Source organism: Gossypium raimondii, chromosome 12 (genome assembly GCF_025698545.1).
Source record: "Gossypium raimondii isolate GPD5lz chromosome 12, ASM2569854v1, whole genome shotgun sequence".
In the NCBI taxonomy this organism is placed as follows: Eukaryota; Viridiplantae; Streptophyta; class Magnoliopsida; order Malvales; family Malvaceae; genus Gossypium; species Gossypium raimondii.
This window is the reverse complement of record NC_068576.1, coordinates 41,015,868-41,036,450: the sequence shown is the minus strand read 5'-3', so window position 1 is coordinate 41,036,450 and position 20,583 is coordinate 41,015,868. Positions and strand designations below refer to the sequence as shown.

The 20,583-nt window shown below is 31.5% G+C and overlaps 1 protein-coding gene and 1 long non-coding RNA gene across 2 annotated transcripts; both read left to right on the top strand.

Moving 5' to 3' along the window:
• Window positions 1-222: 222 nt before the first annotated feature.
• Window positions 223-3,645, top strand: LOC105764160 (4-hydroxybenzoate polyprenyltransferase, mitochondrial). The gene is made up of 8 exons (XM_012582668.2): window positions 223-1,020; window positions 1,138-1,273; window positions 1,459-1,580; window positions 1,850-1,919; window positions 2,002-2,151; window positions 2,737-2,872; window positions 2,948-3,044; window positions 3,258-3,645. Exons 1-8 carry the CDS (start codon window positions 590-592, stop codon window positions 3,322-3,324), a joined length of 1,209 nt encoding a protein of 402 aa, XP_012438122.1. The 5' UTR covers window positions 223-589; the 3' UTR covers window positions 3,325-3,645.
• A 9,218-nt stretch (window positions 3,646-12,863) lies between these two features.
• On the top strand, window positions 12,864-18,971 carry LOC128035614 (uncharacterized). The gene is made up of 2 exons (XR_008192139.1): window positions 12,864-13,319; window positions 18,212-18,971. It is a non-coding gene; the product is annotated as an uncharacterized LOC128035614 (long non-coding RNA).
• The last annotated feature ends 1,612 nt before the right edge of the window (window positions 18,972-20,583 follow it).

Here is a 20,583-nt window from a genome sequence, read left to right as displayed (position 1 = left end):
GCTCATCTAAATCAACCTTAACCATCCCTACCGGTACTTAACTCCAGTCCAGTAAAATGGACCCACTCAGGACTTAAACACCACGGAATCCACCTCTCTTCAAACCTTCTCTTCCTAAAACGTGGGCCACCTTAGATATTACTCTTTTAAAATTGCTGACTTATGTACGCGTACCCTTAGATTAACAACAAACATAGGGCTCAATGAAAGTATAAATTTTATTTTTTATTGTTACTTCTTGCAAAACTTGATGTCAAGATAAGGTCATCCCTTTTCGTATTAAACGAACTGATTGAATGATGTTACTAAATCTAAGTGACTACGAGTTTCTCAAGTTTCTTATTGAAAAGAAGGGGACTTTGAATTTTGTGGGCAAAGAAGAATGAAAATGATTCATTCATCAATCGACATTCCCCGCTATTACATGTCGTTTCGTTAGCAATATTTTTTTGAAGTGTTGATGGCCGGTTTGTTTTTTCCGGTACCGCCAAGTCGAGTGCTTCAATAGTTCAAAGAATCCTCTTTCCAAGCACCCAAAACGCTAAAACCCTAAACCCCAAATTAGTGCTGGTGAAGAATACTGAAAAATATGGCGTCACTTTGGCTCACTCGCTCCACCTCACGCGCCCGCCTCAGACACTCTCTCTCTTCTTCACTCTCTATCATCTCTTCTTCTTCTTCTTCTTCTTCTTCTTCTTCATCCCCAACCACGATTACCAGCCCCAATTTCATTACTCGACTCTCTCATTTGTTCCCTGATTTCGAAAATTCTCGTCATCATTTCAACGTTTCCAAGAAAAATCTGTCGCTCCTCTCAAACTTCAGACCTGGAATTGCTTGGATTTCGACCTCTTCTGGCGTCGCGGACAACTCGGGTAAAGGTGATCAAAATAACAAGAATGTTGCGGGGGGTCCCTCTTGGATTGACGTTTATTTGCCTAGAGGAATTCAGCCTTACGCTAAGCTTGCCCGCCTCGATAAGCCAATTGGGACTTGGTTGCTCGCTTGGCCTTGTATGTGGTAAGTCGTCCGTTCTCCTTCTTTCTTTCTTCTTCCTCTAATTGTTGTGTTGTTCGATTTGTAAATTTGTTTGAAATTTTGTTGCTTTTGGCATGAAAATCTTTTACATTTTTGTAGGTCAATTACATTAGCATCAACACCAGGCCAACTTCCTGATTTTAAGATGGCGGCTTTATTTGGTTGCGGGGCTTTGCTTTTGAGGGGTGCTGGTTGTACCGTCAATGACCTCCTTGATCGGGATATTGATACTATGGTAGATTAAATGTTTTCTTCACCTTTCCTGTTCGCAATTTCACATGTATTTTTGCTGGCTTATAATCTTAATATATCAAAGTTTTTATATGATTAAGAGATTTAGGAATTTGAACGATCCTAAGATCAGACAAATGCACGGTTCAATATTCCAGACATTTGATTATAGGAGCATTTTGCACGCAGGTAGAACGTACAAAGCTAAGACCAGTTGCAAGTGGTCTTTTGACACCATTTCAAGGCATTTGTTTTCTTGGGTTTCAACTGCTTTTGGGTCTTGGCATTCTCCTTCAACTTAATAATTACAGGTTAGAGTCCTCCTCTTGTCATTGCTTCCGGTTATCGTTTAATTGATTTGGACATCTGCAACTTTAGCAAAATACCTTCCATGATTTTACTTTAGATTTTCAATTGGAATACCATTGGGTTTGACTTAATCACAGGAGTTCTGTTTCATATCATCTAATTTTAATATTGTCTTTTCTCAATTTCCTTTTGAAATTTGGAGAATCCAATCTAACTAGTTGGTACTCAAATTTTGATGGTGTAACTGATATTGCTTAACCATTTCTCGCAGTCGTGTATTAGGGGCTTCATCCTTGTTGCTAGTCTTCTCGTATCCTCTCATGAAGAGGTTTACATTTTGGGTAATGATATTTACATATATCTTTTCTTCTTTATGCATTGTATTGTTTATTCGTTTACCATTGATTCATCTGGTCAATTCAGCCCCAAGCCTATCTTGGTCTGACTTTCAACTGGGGAGCCTTATTAGGTTGGTCGGCTGTTAAAGGAAGTCTAGATCCTGCCATTGTGTTCCCACTGTACTTCTCTGGAGTATTCTGGACTCTTGTGTATGATACAATATATGCACATCAGGTACAACTTTATCTCTTGAAAGCTATATGTACTTCCTCCTTTCTTGACAGCTTTTACTGGAGTAGAATTCTAGCTTAAAACAGTCTGTTATTGTTAAGTTTTGAGGAGCTAGTATGGTGTTGTTTAGTTGATTCTTGTCTTTTATATTGGATAAACAAAATATACATTTTATTACATTTTAACTCTGGTTGGACTTAGCAAGGGGGGAATAGGTTTGTGATAACTATTGAGGCAGTTGCATTTTAGATGGTAATGGTGATGAGGGTTGATTTATGCAGCTAACAATTGCCCTTTTGCGAACCTAATTTTTTATATAGAAAGAAGATGAGATATAAATTGAAAGGAGAAATTTGGGGGCTCTAATAGTTTACTGTATCTGTAAGATCAAAAAGGAAAATGGAAATTTTATTTGTTAGTTGTTTCCTTTTCCTTCAACCCCCACCCCCCCCCCCCCCAAATTATATATAAACTGTGAGGTATATTATCATCAAATATGGCTAAAGATATGTTTTCCATTATCTGTTGGGACTATGAGACTATAGGATATTATAGCTGCTTTCTTTGACGTTATCAGTATTCATTCAGGATAAAGAGGATGATATGAAAGTTGGTGTTAAATCTACAGCTTTGAGGTTTGGGGATTCAACTAAGGAGTGGACTACTGGGTTTGGGATTGCATGCATAAGTAGTCTTGCTCTCAGTGGATACAATGCTGATATAGGTATATTCCTGCATTCTATTTAAAATTCATTAAAAACATTTATTTCACTAATTTTTCTAAGTTGTGTTTGAGCAGGATGGCCATATTATGCCTTCCTTGCAGCTGCATCTGGACAATTGGCTTGGCAGATATGGACTGTTAATCTAACATGCCGAGCAGATTGCAATAGAAAGTGCGTGATAAGTTTATGAAATCATTTTGTGGTTGCTGTGCTTGTCAATTTATTCTAATGTACCCGCAGTTTTGGATGTAAATAAACAAAATCACTAATCCATACATAAGGATCTTAAACTTCCTTTAATGCCTGCTAACTGGATATTTGCTTTTGCCTAAATGTTTGTTTTTATTTGTACTCAGCTCACATTTCCTTTTTCTCTTGTAACAGGTTTGTGTCCAACAAGTGGTTTGGTGCGCTTATTTTCAGTGGGATTTTATTTGGAAGAGTCTTCTGATAAAGGTATTCATTTATAAATTCTTTTTGCCCCCTAAAGGTGCTAGTGTCCTACCTGTAAAGGGCATAATATAAACAATAGTAGATTATAGTTGTAGAAATGATTTTGCTGTATTTTTATTACCAGCTTAATACTAGTTGGTAAGGACTTTATTATTACCTTGAAGCTGGTATTATGTTCGGTGAATCTCACCTTTTTTACCAACCAGGTACAATTAGACTTCCCAAACTATTGAAACCAGAAACATTTTCTGAGTGATTAGGTAAATAATTTGAAGAGGGTTAAAGTTTACTCTTCGTACATCAGAAATATTGATACTTATCTCAGTGTTTGTTTGATAGTGATCAAATTGGGTGTTACTGGTGTAGTTTAGAGGAGAAGCTTGATAATAATTCAGTTGGGGGGTATGAGGAACCATATTCTTAGACGGGCTTTGGGAAGTGTCATTTATAGTGTGGTAAGGAGTAAGGACGTGGTTATTTTTCCTGTTAGGACAGCTCAGAGAAGAGAGAGGGGCACAATCAATTTGCAGGCATAACTATGTTACAATATTCCAGCGACACTTATGGCTCAAAAAGAGTGATGTTTGAACCATATGGACCTAAATATTCTTTACTTTGTTCAATATTTTTGGTTTGTGATCGGTTCAATTTTAAAAATTTTGAAAATTATAATATTAAAAAATAAAAAATCCGATAAAAACTTGCAAATTTTTTAAACAAATCTTAAAAACTAATAAAATTACAGATATCTTTAAATTTTAAATTTTAAATTTTAAATTTTTATTATTATAAAATCCCAATTTTAAGAAAAAGTTCAAACTAAAAAATCTTAATTATTCAAAAAAAATAAAATTTGTAACAAAATTTTGAAAAAGGCAATAATAAATATTAAAAAAAATCAGAATAGTATGCGGTCCCCTTTCACAAAACAACATCGATATTTGAACCACATATTTAAGCAGGCATGACATATCCAATTTCAAGCGCATACAAAGCCAAGAAAGCAACAAAACAAAATTAAATTGGGACAATAACTTCAATTTACGTCTTTCGAGCAAAAGGAAAAGTATGTCGTCTCCCTTCAAATCAAAGCTATGGTAGGCAGGCGGCGTAGATGATCAAATTTCTTTCTCATGATGGGATTATAATGAAGATAGAGTGTCATATTGGAATTTTAGTATTTACGTTCTTATTTTCATACTTTAATCAATTGGTGCACGGTGTGGAATGATTATTTTAAAAAATTTAAAAAATCATTTTCTTAAAAAGATTATTTTAGTTTACTTCCAATTTTATAAAAAAATCATTTTAGTTTTCTATTTAATTTGCCTTCTCGTTTAACCTTTAAACTTGTATTATTTGTCAAATCACTCAAAATGGATGAAAAATTTATGTCTATTCGCTTTGTTGATGCTAACAATTAATTAATTTTTAAAATTAAAATTTCCAAAAAAATTATAAAAATTATTTTAAGAAATTAAAATTATTTAAAAAGTATAAAAATATAAAAATAATTTAATTTTTAATAAATTGTTAATGTGGCATACATCGATTGTCATATGAATGTCACATAAGTAAAATTAACAAATATTAATCTTTCTATCCATTTTAGAGTGATTTGACAAACAATACAAGTTTAATAGCTAAAAAAGACGAAAAATTAAATGAATTGTTAAAATGATATTTTTTTGTAAAGTTGAACGGTCAAATAAGTTATTATGTCTAAAAATTGTAAGTGCACAATGACATGCAAATGTGCTTTTGCACTTGAATCTAAATAAATATATAAATTTAGTTATTGCAATTAAAGAAGGGTAAACTATACAAATTGTCACTCAACTATGCCCGTGTTTCTGCTTTGGTCACTCAATTTTAAAGTTTTTCAATTTAGCAGATACTTTTTTTTATTTCACAATTGACTTTTTAAAAAATTAGCATGTATTTCTTAAAATATTTTACCATTCCCCTGTAGGATATTTGTCAACCCCTTGACCTGTTTGTGAATTCTAAAAACTTCACTGACAATCTACTAAATATTTATATATTTTTTACTACTTTATAATAAGGTGATCTTAGGGTTTTTTTTTCACGAGAGAATAATATCAACATTTTTTTCCAATATTATAACATTTTATTAATAATTAATTTGAACCGCATAAAAAGTCCGAAGAAACAAAAATTCTTAATTGAAAAAGAATAGTGATTCTCCTGTCCAGACTCGGTATTATTGGACAAGAAGCAAGTGAATTAGTCAAAATATACTCAACTTTGCTTTGATATTTAGTTGCATAGATGCTATATCCCATCTTAAACAAAGTCTACAGTGACAGGGGCGGCCGTCGGTGAGCTAACTGGTGCTAATGCTGGTCCCGATGCTAGTGAAGACGATGGTGAATATGAAGAGAACATGCCCCCAATACCGCATATCATGTCCTTGGCCCAATCAATCCATGACTCATTGGAATTATCTTGTTCGTCAGGACTTGGTGCGTAGGCTTCTGCAGCGTCTGATTCCATTGACGGTGCAGTTGACGTTGTGGCGTCGCCCATGACGGAATGGATTGAAACAACCATGATCATTGAGACCAAAACAATCTTTGCCATTTTTGTTTTTTGGGTTTATGTAAAAAAGTGAGAAAGTAATGAATTTTTTTTTTATGTTTTATTTTTTTATGAAAATGATTTTATAATCAAATGGATAGAATTAAATTTATTGAATTGTTTAGAATTAGGATTAATTTGTTAAAATGTGTAAGTGTTGAGGACTAAATATGTTACTATACCAATTAAAAAAAGGTCACGTCATTACTTACGTTATCAATTTAACAGCGGGTGACCAAACAGGAACAAATACAAATGTTAATGCCTAAATTAATTTTTTTTTTTAAGTTGAGTAACAAAATCAGGGACGCGACTATAATTGGGTGATCATTTGTATAGTTTACCTTTAAAAATGATATATTAATAATATTATTATTGTATTTAGAGTGAATATTTGATACATTGACAATTTTTTTTATTCCATAAACAACCTTAAAAAATTTAAATGTGTCTTTTTTTTTTAAAATATCTATTTATTAGAGTACTCATACTAAGTCTGCCCTCTCTGGCACGTCTCTGTCTGCTCTCTCTGGCAGGTTTTAGGTTTTAGGTTTTATGTCTATTGTTTTATGACGGCAGTAAGTCTTCTAGTTTTCTTTATTATTTTGGAAATTTGGTTCATACGATTGAGTTTGTCCACAACCATGGAGTCAGATTTTGCTGGGTTAACGATTAATGAGGAGGAAGAAGAAGTTCTACAATTCCAATTTGAGCCACAAACAAAAAGAGAGGTTGGGGTTTTTCAATTAGTGGGATGTTTCTTAACTGCTAGCACTATTCACTTTTCAGCAATGAAAAGTATAATGGCAAACCTCTGGCATCCAGATCAAGGTGTGCAAATTCGAAATCTAGGAGGAAAAAGGTATTTGTTCCAATTTTTTCATGTTATGGATATGGAGAGGGTTTTAAAGGGGTCCCCTTGGACCTTCAACAATCACTTATTGTTGTTATATAAGTTGCAATTGGGGGAGGACCCATTAATAGTCCCTTTAATCTATATTCCTTTTTGGGTACATATCCACGATATTCCTGCTAGTCTTTTCTCTGAAAGGTTGGCAATACAATTGAGTAATTTTATAGGTACTTTTATCGAGTATGATGGATCCAATTTGGGAAAAGAAAATCGAAATTATATGAGAATAAGAGTTCAAATTAACATAAAACGCCCTCCGAAAAGGAAGAAACAGATTATGTTTTTTGGCAATTGTTCATATGTCAGATTTAAATATAAACGATTATCTCTCTTTTGTTTTTATTGTGGACGGTTGGGGCATAGTGCCTCTTTTTGTGAAGCGAAGATGGCGCTAGGAATGGAAGTTGCTGATATGGGATGAGATTTATCTTTGCGAGCACAATCTAGAAGAGCCCTAGCGATGAATAGTATTTGGCTGCGCGAAGAAGGAGAGGGAGATTGGGGTGGAAATCGTGAGGGAATTCAAGTATTAGGATCTAGCGTAAGGGCTTTAAGGAGAAATATGGGGCAAAGTAGTAATATAGATCCAATATTGGGATTTAACCTGGAAGGGAAATTATCCACCTTTAATGGGGGTGAAAACTCACTTATGGGCCAATCACATACCTCAATAGATTATGATTTAGAAGACAGGGTGTTAATCGAAGAAGAGGGGAGAAAGAAAGTAAAGGGAAATCGAAGATGTAGCAGCCAAAAAAGAGATTAACATTTTGGCGACAAGAAATCGGAGAGTGGTGGAAGCTAATCAAGTAGTATCGGCGGCTGCCAAGAGGCAAGCCGACCTATCACAATAAAAATATTAAGTTGGAACGTCCGTGGTTTGGGGAGCCCACGGACAGTTCAAAGACTTCGGTATTGGCTGAGGTTATATAATCCCCATATGGTCTTCTTTATGGAGACAAAAATCAATAGGAGGAAGATGAAAGGAATTCGAAGAAGATGTGGTTTTTTCAATGGTATTGATGTTGATTCGATAGGATCTCGATGTGGATTATATTTGAATTGGCGTGAGGATATTAATATCAGGCTCCAAAGTTATTTTAAAAGCCATATTGATGTGGAAATTGAGGATACAGAGGAAGGTAATAAATAGAGGTTCACTGGTTTTACGGATCTCCCTATTCAAATAACAAAGAAGAAACGTGGAATTTGTTGCGGCAATTACGTAATGTTGGGGAGCTTCCTTTGATGGTTTGTGGTGATTTCAATGAAATTTTGTATGGCTTTGAAAATAGGGAAGGTTTACCTCGAGAGGAGGGTGAATGGAAGCTTTTCGTAAGGTTTTAAAGGATTGTGAATTAAGGGACATGAGATTTTCTGGAAGCTGGTTTACTTGGGAAAGGGGAAATCTGCCACAAAACAAATATTCAAGAACAACTAGATAGGGGAGTGGTTGCTGATGATTGGTTATCTTTATTCCTGAAGTTTTAAATTCGACACATGCCTCATTCTTTTTCAGATAATTGCCCACTGTTTATTACTACCAAACAGGAGGATAATGGAAGAATTAATAGAAGTTTTAAATTCGAAGCATTGTGGGTTTTAGAGGAGACTTTTATTTTAGAGGTTAGAAATATTTGGGAAATTACCACAAGAGATTTATTGAGTAAGTTTGAAAGTCTCAAGAGAGGTCTGAAGAAATGGGCTGAGAAGATTCAATATAGCAGGAAAGGGAAGAAAGATGTGCTAATTTTAAAATTGGAAAAACTGATGGAAAATGAAAGAAATGACGAAGCTTTGACAAAGCTCATTGACACGAAAATTCAACTTAATTTTGAGATTGAAAAAGATGAGCGCTATTGGGAACAGAGGGCGCGAGTTAATTCGCTGAAACATGGAGATAATAATACAACTTTTTAACAAACAGACAACTCAGAAACGACAGAGAAATTTCATTAGTAGAATGCAATCTGATAATGACAGGGAAACAGAAAAAATTTTAGAAATTGAGGGTATAGCCAAGTCGTATTTTCAACAGTTGTTTTCTGCTGGAAGAAGGGGCAATTATGATAATATTTTGGCAAGAATTAATAGCTGCATCTTTGATAAGAATAATTTAAAGTTGAAGGCGAGGTATACAAAAGAAGAGATTCGTGATGCACTAGCAGGATTAGGTCCAATGAAAGCACCAGGTGAGGATGGATTCCCGACATTATTTTACCAAAAATGCTGGCCAATTATTGAGGAAGAAGTTACATCATTCTGCCTTAATCTACTGAATGGAGGTATGGATATCAGTCCAATAAACAGAAATAATATCGTGTTAATTCCAAAAATCCCTAATCTTTTGAATATTACCCATTTTAGGCCAATTAGTTTATGCAGTGTACTTTATAAACTGCTGGCTAAAGTCATTTCTAATCGTCTCCGTCTTGTGATGAATAAATGTATTGATTTATCTCAAAGTGCTTTTGTACCGGGGATACTGATTTGTGATAATGTTTTATTGGCTTATGAAATTCTTCATACTTTGAAGAATAAAAGGATAGGTAAAAAAGGGTTTATGGCAGTGAAATTAGATATGAGTAAAGCGTATGACAGGGTTGAATGGAGCTTTGTTGAAAAAATAATGAAGAAACTAGGTTTTGATTCAGAATGCGTTGATATGCTAATGAAATGTGTAACCACAATGTCATATTCAGTGGTCTTTAATGGTGTTATCAGAGAAATTTTTTTCCCTTCTAGAGGTCTTAGACAGGGTGACCCTTTGAGCCCGTTCTTATTCCTATTCTGTAGAGATGGGCTATCTAGTCTTGTGAGGCTAGCAACAGAAGGAAATTTAATTCGAGGAGTAAAGGCTAGTAGAAGCGGACCACAAATTTCACATTTGCTATTTGCGAATGATTGTATTCTGTTTGGATAGGCCACGGAGAGAGGAGCAAATTCATTGAAGAGGATATTAAATGAATATGAACTCTGGTTTGGTCAAAGTGTTAATTACACTAAATCCACAATCTTTTTCAGCTCTAATACGAGGGAGGAGGAAAAAAGGGGTAACTACCAGGGTGCTTGGAGTTTGTAGCTCAAATAATCCAGAAAGATATCTAGGATTACCGAATTTGGTGGGTAGAAGCAAGAAAGTGGCTTTCCAAAGTCTGAAGGACAGATTAAAGCAAAGAATTGATAATTGGAGCATTAAGCATCTTTCTCAAGGAGGGAATGAGGTTTTTATCAAAGCCATTTTACAATCATTTCCAACCTACTCTATGGCTTGTTTTTTGCTTCCTAAGTCTCTATGCAATGAGTTGGAAGGTATAATAGCCAAATTTTGGTGGCAAAACAATCGAGGCAAAAAAAGGATTCATTAGTGTGCTTGGAAGGACATTTACGTATTAAAAGAAGCAGGTGGTCTCAGTTTTCAAAAACTCGATAAATTCAATATTGCATTATTAGCTAAACAGGGTTGGCATCTTATTAATTATCCTGATTCTTTGTTAGCCCGTGTTTTGAAAGCTAAATACTATCCGAATGTGAGTTTTTTAACTGCTCAGTTAGGAAACTTACCTTCACTTACCTGGAAGAGCATCTGGTCGGCAAAAGGAGTTCTGGAAGAAGGACTATGTTGGAGAGTTGGTAAGGGGGATCATATTTCTGTTTGGACGGATCTTTGGATTTCGGGCAATGGAGAAGACAGATTGCAGTATCAACACAGAAATGATAATATTGTATTAGTATAGGATCTGATTGATGAAATGAATAGAATGTGGAAAGCAGACTTAATTGTCAATACCTTCAGAGTAGATTTCGCTAGAAAGATCTTGCAGATTCCTTTGGCAAGTTCAGTGCATGATGATTTCCAAGTTTGGAGAGGAGAACCTTCTGGTAACTTTTTTGTTCGAAGTGCCTACAAACTATTACAGGAGGCTACTCTAAATTCTATTAGTATACAGACCGAAACTAAAGCTTTTACAAAAAATTATGGAATTTACAGATTCCCCCGAAAGTTAAAATTACAATATGGAGGATATCTTGGAATTACATTCCAACTTTTGTTAATCTAAAGATAAGAAGAGTAGTTGCTGATGCTCGCCGTCCTCGGTGTAATCAGGATGAGGAGGATAGTAATCATGTCTTCCATTGATGCCCTACAACGACAGAAGTATGGCGGTTTTTAAAGTTTTTTTTGGATACTTTATTGTAACATCGACAGTGTATGGAACTGGCTAACCTGGGTTTTCAGCCAATGGACAAATGAACAGTGTCGCCTTTTTTGCTGTGGGCTTTGGATAATTTGGAGAAGTCGTAATAAGTTAATATATGAAAACGAACAAACAACAAGCAGGGATATCTCAACACAAATCTCAAGTTACATTTCAGAATTAAGAGGAGTTGAGGAAAAGACACTTATCTTAGAGGCAAGCAAGGGTCGTAAGTCTGATGAAAGGAGAACGAGTGTGGCAATTTACTTTGATGCGGCTTTTGATCAACGATTCTTAAGATCTGCCTCGGGGCTGGTAGTTCGAAATTGGGGGTGAAATATTGGCTTTCAAGTCAGTCATACATTCCAATATTGCAACTCCATTTGTGGCAGAGGCACATGCAGGGTTACAAGCTGTAAAATTAGGGATCTCTATGGGGTTTAATGTTTTGCAAATAATAGGAGATTCAAGAACGGTGATTACAAAATGCCAAAATTAAGAATATGATAGATCGACTATCGGCGCAATCATTAGAGATATTCAAAACATAAAAATCCATTTTCAAGATCTCGGTTTTCATTTTATTCCCATATCAAAAAACACATTTGCTCATTTTGTTGCAGTGGAGGCACTAAAGAAGGGAGAAGGCCATTAACTGGTTTGAGATATTTCCAGCTCTGCTTGTTGCGCAGCGGAGAGGAAGCAGCCACGACACCCAAGTTGAAAGAGAAGATAGGATTGTTTGAATTTTGTAGCAGAAGTCTAAAAGATTTGTGGAGATCTACTACCATTAAAGCTGTGTCGGTGATTGGAAATGATAAGACCTTATGGAGGCTAGTTGTTACTGTCGACTGAAATTCTTAGATTAAGATTCCTTTTATTTATTTGATTTTTTTCAGCTTATTTTGGGCCAACCGTTAGAGGCCTGGTTTGTTTTCATGTATTTTTAAGTCTGCTTTATTGGACTCAAGTCGACTTTGCAGTCTTGGCTTAGGTATTTATTTCAATATAATTCAGTCGATTTCTTCAAAAAAAAAATCTATTTATTAATATTTTATTATATAGCTATTAAACATTAGTCTAACCCTTTAACCCTACTTGTGTAGTCTAAAAACCCCATTGACAGTGTATCAAATAATTTTCATTATAGAACTAGTAATGTAGTTGTTAGATTCCACAAACAGGATTCTTATAAGGGTATAGTAAAATATTAAAAAGAATATGTAAAAAAACACATGCAAACTTTTTAAGTTACTAGTGAAATAAAATATATATATAGTATGAAATATTAACCCAAATATTTTTTAATAAAATGTAATTTTAAATTAGTTTCTACGATTGATTAAAAATAAACAAATTTCAAAGTGGAAGTGATGAGGGTTTTCATTATTTTTCCCCGGAGACATTACTATTTTTCCAGCTTGGTTTGACTAAAGAAGTACTTTCAACAAGGTTTATCAACCAAACAAAGAAGTGACGTTGCAGAATATATTAGGGTGTTTTTTCTTTCTTCACCTTTTCTTTTTAACCAACCAAATACATTCTATTTATTTATTTATTTCAATATACTTTTTATTAATTTACTTATTATGATAAATATATATGCTAAAAATTTTATCTATATATACAAATTATGTTCTTAAAATATAATTATCAATTTAAAAATAATATATTAACAAGATCTAAATCCCACCACATATAAATTATTTTAAAAAATATTATCAAATAAAAGCTAAAATAATAATATAAATATATATTTGGTATTTTCGCTCAGGAAAACCTACCCAAAGATGTGCGAAGAAATTAAAGATGAATGGGAGTGGCAGGGGCCCACTGATTGTATAGCCCTTTCTGTCTGAAACGTGTCGACATACCATTGGTGGTAGGTTGTAGGTTAAGGACTCAGAATCCGTGCCCACTCACTCACCGCTTATTATTTTCTCCCTATCGCATTCCAAATTCCAACCCCATAACCATTTCTTTGTTTGTTACAAACAATTCTGGTTCATTCAGGTGAGGGGAGAGAGTAATATATATAGTGGAAATGGTAATTTGAGTGAAGAATTGGGGTTTGGTTGCATGCTTTTCCACAGCTTTCTTGAACTTGGCTACTCTCTCTGGCTCTGCATGCCTTCTCTTCTCTATTCCTACTGGAAGCATTAATCCTCAGTCAGTGTATATGAAGCTCAAGAAAGCTGTGGGAAATCATGGACGCCCCATTTTTATTTTATTTTTTTATTATTTTGCTTCTTTGTTTCTCGGCTTTTGGGCTTCTACAAGGTATGCTTCTATGTAATTTCTGCTTATTATTTCACTTCACTGCTCTCTATGCATACTTCATACCACCATTTTTATTTTGGGCTTCAGGTTCAGTGGCTGTATTTTCACCCCAAGTTTACATTTTGATTACATTTTCTTTCTCATATCACATCTTTTGATTGGATCTGATTGTTAACATATGCAAAAAGTGATATAAACATTACATTCTAAATGTGGCTCTCATTTTAGGGGCCACGCTAGGGAGTCGCTAAAACCTCAACCTTTGAATTTTCTTTTCAATCCTTTATTTTAATTTCCACATTAAACATCTAAAACAATATGATAAAATCGAATAAATTTTTTTACTCTTCGCAAATTTAGAATTTAGTCCTTAGTGTTTTTATTTTCGGCAATTTATATCTTGTACTTTTATTTTTTTCAAGAATAAAGTCCTCTTACATTTCAATTTTCAAAATTTAGAGTTTAGGGTTAACACTATTAAAATTATTTTATTAAATTTTGTTTCATTACAAGGTCTTTTTAGTTGCATGATTAATAATAAGTATTTTTTTATTTTAAAATGTCACATCAATAAATTAAAAAAATAATTGTATTAACCATTAGAGCTAAATTTTAAAATATGAGAAAATTCTCTTTATTTAAGTCTTTAACTATTATTTTATCCTTTTTTAATTTATTTTTTGAAACTTAATCTTATTATATGTTTTAGCATATCTAGCTCTTTTTAGATACAATGCCTAGAACTACTTATAATCTTTCTCAAACCCTGCTTCAAAGTACTTAACCCATGTTCTCCTTTACTGACAATAATGTCAATGTCAATCGAGTTAAAACTCAATTGACTTAATTTATTTTAAATGTAACCATTTATCGCTGTTCCTATTTTTATATATAGAGGTTTTATTAATAAAACAATACAGCCTCCAATTAATTCAATAAATTCTATTACATTTTCAATTAATTAAATGAAAATGCTTTTTTTCTATTTTGTAATATAAAATTCTATGCATATTTTAATTATCTTACTTATCACTACAAACTTTTTAACAATAAAACTTTAATTCGTACAAAAATTCGATATATACAACTTTATTATGATATTAATAAATTAAAAAAATTCATTATAAGAATTTATATATGTTTGCAATATTAATAACAAATATATAATATTTAAATTTAATATTTCCATTCTCAAATTATTTTCAAATCCAATCAAGCTTAGGCCTTAGATAAATATATAGATTTGTCCAATGTTCAATCTAATCTATAAGATATTAGATAAAAGATTAATATTAATTTAAATATATTTTGTAATTAAAATTAAACAACAGATATTTATAAATCTTTTTGTAACAATTTTATTATTACTTTATCTATAATAAGCATAAAAACATAAATTTGGAAAAAATTTGAATCGATGAAAATACTCTTTATTTTCTATTATATTACTAAATTTAAATTTAAAAATAATTATAACATTTAATTTATAATTATTAGTTAAAAGGTTGAAATAAAATAAAAGTTTTTATAATTTTACATTTAAAAATAAGGCATAATGATTTATTTGACCCTCCAACTTTACAAAAAAAATCATTTTAGTCATTCATTTAATTTTCTGCCTTTTGCGATCTTTAAAACTGTGTTGTTTGTCAAATCATCCCAAAATAGATAAAAGAGTTAACATTTTTTAACTTTGCTGACGTGACTTACATATGGATGTCATGTTAGCAATTAATTAATTTTTTTAAAATTAAAATATTATAAAGATTATTTTAAAAATTAAAAATTATTTAAAAGGTATGATCTTTTTTCAATTTTAAAAAATAATTAATTGCTACATGTGTCAATCCACGTGCCATGTGTATGCCACGTCAACGAAGTTAATAAACGTTAACTTTTTCATCCATTTTGGAGATGTTTTGATAAATACTACAAGTTAAACGGCTAAAAGAGGCAAAAAATTTAAATATAGTCAAATAAGTCATTATGCCTAATAATAATAATTTAATAGAAGTTATAATAATTACACATTTAAATATAACTACAATTACAATTATTAGTTAAAAATGTTGTCCTAATTCTAAAATAAAGTTATCACTTAAATAGAACTCTAAGCATAAAATATAGGAAAAATTGTGATAATTATATTTATAATTATAATTTACAATTATTAGTTAAAAATTTTCACGTAAATGAAGTTGTGTTAATTTTATTAATCTAAAATAGAGTTATTACTTGAATAAAATTTTAAACATCTTAATTATCACTTAATTAATATTAGATTTAATTATATTAATTAATTACCATTTTAAATAATGTTACTTTTAATTAATTATATAAATAAAACTATATTATATTTTTTTCTGAGCCAATATAAAATTTTATTAAATCCCATAAAAGGGAGAAGTGACCAAAAGGTTAGAGATAAAGATAATACAACATGCCTAAAAGACACCAACAATTCTAACTGCAATTATTATTTGAATATGTTATATATGGAATATACTTAAAAATATTTTAATTATTATTTAAAATTTTTATTATAATATTTGAATCGATAAATTAATATATTTTAATTAAATTTAATAATTTAAATAGGAGATATTATTTTATGCTAATTAGTGTAATTAAAATATATTATTTAAAAATTAATTAAATATTAAACATATAAAATCATGTAATGTGACATTAAAATCTAAAATATCTATACATGTATGTAAGTATTGTTGGATCTCCTTAACAATATATATATGTTGGCACATAAATATGTTTTAATAAGTAATGTTTGACACATGTCCATATTAAATAAGATATAAATTTAGAAAACCTATTAGTTATACTTTAAAAGAATATATATTCATATTAGTTGAAATATATTGTATTATTTGTATATTTAAAATTTAGTTCTTTTGGGTATGTTGGAGGGGTCGAGTCATCAATGTGAGATAGGTCCAGAAAAAAAGGGGTTTTAGTTATAATCCGGAAACTATTCGTGTATATATTTCACAGAAACACGAAATCAACGTAGGCGATAAAGTAGTCGGAAGGCATGTAAATAAAGGGATCATTTCAAAAATTTTACCTAGACAGGATACGCCTTATTTGCAAGACGGAAGACCTGTTGATATGGTCTTCAACCCATTAGGAGTACCTTCACGAATGAATGTAGGACAGCTATTTGAATGCTCGCTTGGGTTAGCAGGGAGTCTACTAGATATCGAATAGCACTATTTGATGAGAGATATGAACAAGAGGTTTCAAGAAAACTAGTGTTTTCCGAATCATATCAAGTCAATAAGCAAACAGCGAATCCATGGGTATTCGATAATGAAAAAGATGAAAAAGAGGGAAGAAAATAAATTTAAAATATTTTTGGTAGGAAAGAAAAGTGAGGGGAAAGAGAATAAGATGATCATTTTCTATCCTAATACATAAAATCGATCATTCCAAATTGAAATGATAAAGGGAAAGAAAATGATAGAGATATGCATGTTAGTTCAATATTATGTATTTTTCAAATCTTTTATGTTCTTTCTTTTCATTTTCAACTCTACCAAGCAATGATGGAAAAGAAATTACTTTTTTTTTCCATTTTCCATCTTTACCGAACACATCTATGAAAAGAACATTTATACCTTTCATCTTTCTATTTTTTTATCATTTCTATTTTTCATATTTTAAATTTTCTTTCCACCCTACTAAGTGAAGCTTTTATTTTTATTTCAAGAAATTTAGTCTATTTACTTTTCATATTTAAGAACTTAAGTTCAATTGTTAATCTTATTAAATTCAATTTTATTATATTATCATTTTTCATTATATGGCTACTAATTTAATAAATTTTAAAATATTACAGTAACAAATATCTTAAAAAAGGGTAAACTACCAAAATAGTCACTTTTGTTTGACTCAGGTTACATTTTAGTCACTTATGTTTGAAATGTTACGTTTTAGTCACTTACATTATCGTGTTGTAACATTTTAGTCACTGAGTCGTTAATTGTAAACAATGGTGTAACGGTAAGTTGATGTGGCACATTAAATCATCATTTCAAACGAAAATTTTAGGTTAAACTCTACAACTGGTTCCTATATTTTTTCATTTTCAACAATTTAAAAATTTTCTTTTATGTTCTTTTAACTTTTTTTTTCCATTCTCTTATGCTTCTCCCTCTATTTTCCTCCCTTCTTCATTTCTTTTAACATAGTTTTTCTATGCTTTCCATTTGTAATTAGTCCACAAGCTCGCCTCACTATAAAAAAAATAAATTGTTCAAAAAAATAAAACATAGAAAAACTACGTTGAAAGAAGTGGAGAAGGGAGGAAAACAAAGGGAGAAGCATAAGAGAATGGAAAAGAAAGAAAGTTAAAAAAAACATGAAAGAAAAAAAATTAAATTGCTCCAAACGAAAAAATATGAGGACCGATTGTATAAATTAACCTAGAATTTTTGTTTGAAATGATGATTTAACGTGCCACATCAGTTTATTGTTACACCGTTAACAGAAACTAATGGCTCAGTGACTAAAATGTTACAACGTGATAACATAAGTGACTAAAACGTAACATTTCAAACATAAGTGACTAAAATGTAACCTGAGCCAAACAAAAGTGACTATTTTGATAGTTTATCCTTAAAAAAATAAAAATAGAAAAATTATTTTTAAAAAAGAAAAAGAATAAATTTGAATATAAAAACTTGAAATATGTTTGAAAATTTTATATTATAATTTAAAAAGTGGAGCATGGCGTAGGACGAAACAGCTAAATTATATTGTGAATAATATGAAATTTCCCAAATGTTAAAAGGTTTTGTTCAAAAAAGAAAAAAGTTAAAAAAGGTAAGTAGCTTAGGATGGAGGTGACAAAGTTGCGTCGTTTTGGTTTGCAGGAGTTAAAGGAGTGAGTGATGAGATTTGAGGAAGGGTAGAATTGTCAGTTTATGTTTTTTGTTTTCACGACACTCATACAACGGAATGGAAATGATGGTTACTTTTCCTTTTTCCTTGCTTTATGAATTAAGGCAAAAAAGGGACCCTGGAAGACAATAGCAGACAAGTTGGGAAACAAGTCACTAGAAGTTGTTGAATTCAATTTTTTAATTATGTATTTCATAATCAATCGTTTATTTCTCCAAATAATATCATGTCGAAAAAATTAGTTACTGTTTGTTGGTTACAAAAAAAAAAAACATAATATAAGCTTACACTACACGTGTCCAAAGATTTGCCCCGCCTAATAGGCTTGACTCAATTTGGATCGAGCTTCAACAAAGATTTTTTACTTTAAGCCTAGTAGACTCAGCTTAAATTCAATTTAAATAATAAAAAATATTTTTAAATTAAAATTGAATTATAGAATAGAAATTAAAAATATAGTTTCAATATTTTGTTATTTTTAAATAGTAAAACGAATTTTTTAGGTGAAACGAAAATAAATTTAAACTTGAAAAATATTTTGAAATTAAACCTCAACCTAATTCGACTCATGAACACCTCTGATTTACACAATCAAAAAATCACACGCTTGCACAAAGGTTGAAGCCCTCTAACATCAAATATGAGCATCATCAAAATGATCAAAGCCCATGTCATTAGGTGTTAACCACCATATCATACATTATGCCGACATCAACACAAACCGTGCTCACCAGGGAACAAGTCAAACTTTTTTTTAGGTGCCAAATAAAATAATTAACTTTTAAAAAAGTTATTAGTACAAAATTTTCATTTATCCAAAAGATTAAAGTGTTAAATTGAGTTACTAATATTTAGGAGAGATGGCTATTTAAAAAAGGGTCAAGTCTCTTACTTGCCTCCAACTTCGCTTCTAATGCGTACCCTAGCAAACCCATCGGATTCTAATTCTAATTCTAATATATAGTACCTAAATTTGTTTGAATACGAATTTGCTAGTCAGAAAATTTGATTTGTGATCTATCTTGAACTGCCCATAAAGATTTACACTGCTTTCATAAAATGCATTGGAAGGATAATATACAAACTATTAGTTTTGCACTTTCCCTGAAAAGTGCCCCGAAATACTACGGGTACCTTAGCCGCAATTACTCTCTAAATAAGTGTAAGGAAATAATTTCAAGAACAAAAGACTGTCCATACATAGGTGGCTAGGGTTCTTCTTAATTTCAACCCACATTTTCAATTCAACCTTTATAGGGAATTTGATTAGATCTAATATTAATCTAAATTAATAAAATAAAAAGAAAAGTCCAACATAGAGGGCAACCCAAGTCCAATAAGGACTCTCATTGCCGCCAACCATGAGCCCTAATGAGCTTCCCTTATTGTCGGGCCCAACCACGTTTTCTATTTGGTAAATTTGGCCCACATCAGTATTTTAGATGCCTAGTCAATTTTAATTACCCTGTTTTAATTTTTTTAGAGATATTTTAATTTTGTTAAAGTTAAGATCACTGTACATTTTTATTTTATTCTGTTCTAAATAATGAGATAATATGATATCTTATTTTTTTTGGTGACAAATATGATATCTTAATTTAATTGCACTTAAAGATTCATTATTTAATTTAAAATAGATATTTATCCAATTAAATGAATATCTAAAGTATTAAATCAATACCAATTTAAATTAATCATTAAATTAAGAAAACATCTATATATTTCAATGAGTACATCCAGTCATCTATTCCTTTTTGTTAACTTGTTCATGCTTCAATGCAAGTGTTTGTGTTAAAGGGACAAGATGAACATATATAAATCAGGTTATGATAATTCATGTAAACAAGTTTCAACTTTATGTCTGCCAATTACAAAATCCGTGTCCTCGGAGTCGTACCACTGATAAGCAAAGCTTTGTCCATTGACATTGTTATACATGTAATTCTCTTAAGGCACTCGTGTCATTATGGATGTAATCAAGCTGAGCTAAGTCTGAAGTCTGAATATTGCCAAGTTCGAATTCAACTCAAAATTCAAAGTTCGATACTTGGTTCGAAATCGATCAAACATTTATTTTTAAGCTCGAGTTCCGATCAATATATAATTGAGCTACTCGAGCTCGACTTAATAGTTGAACTTAAGGCTAATAATATATATTAAGGGTAATAATATAATTTAAATATGAAAAACGCAAAAAGGCTTGTGAGCCGTTCTCAAGCATCACTAAGCTCGAATTCGGCTCAATTGATAACTCAAGTTGCTCAAGTTCAAGCTCAGCTTAATAATTATTGAATCAAGTTTGAATATGTTCTAGTAAAACTCGAGTAGGTTGCAAGCACTGATG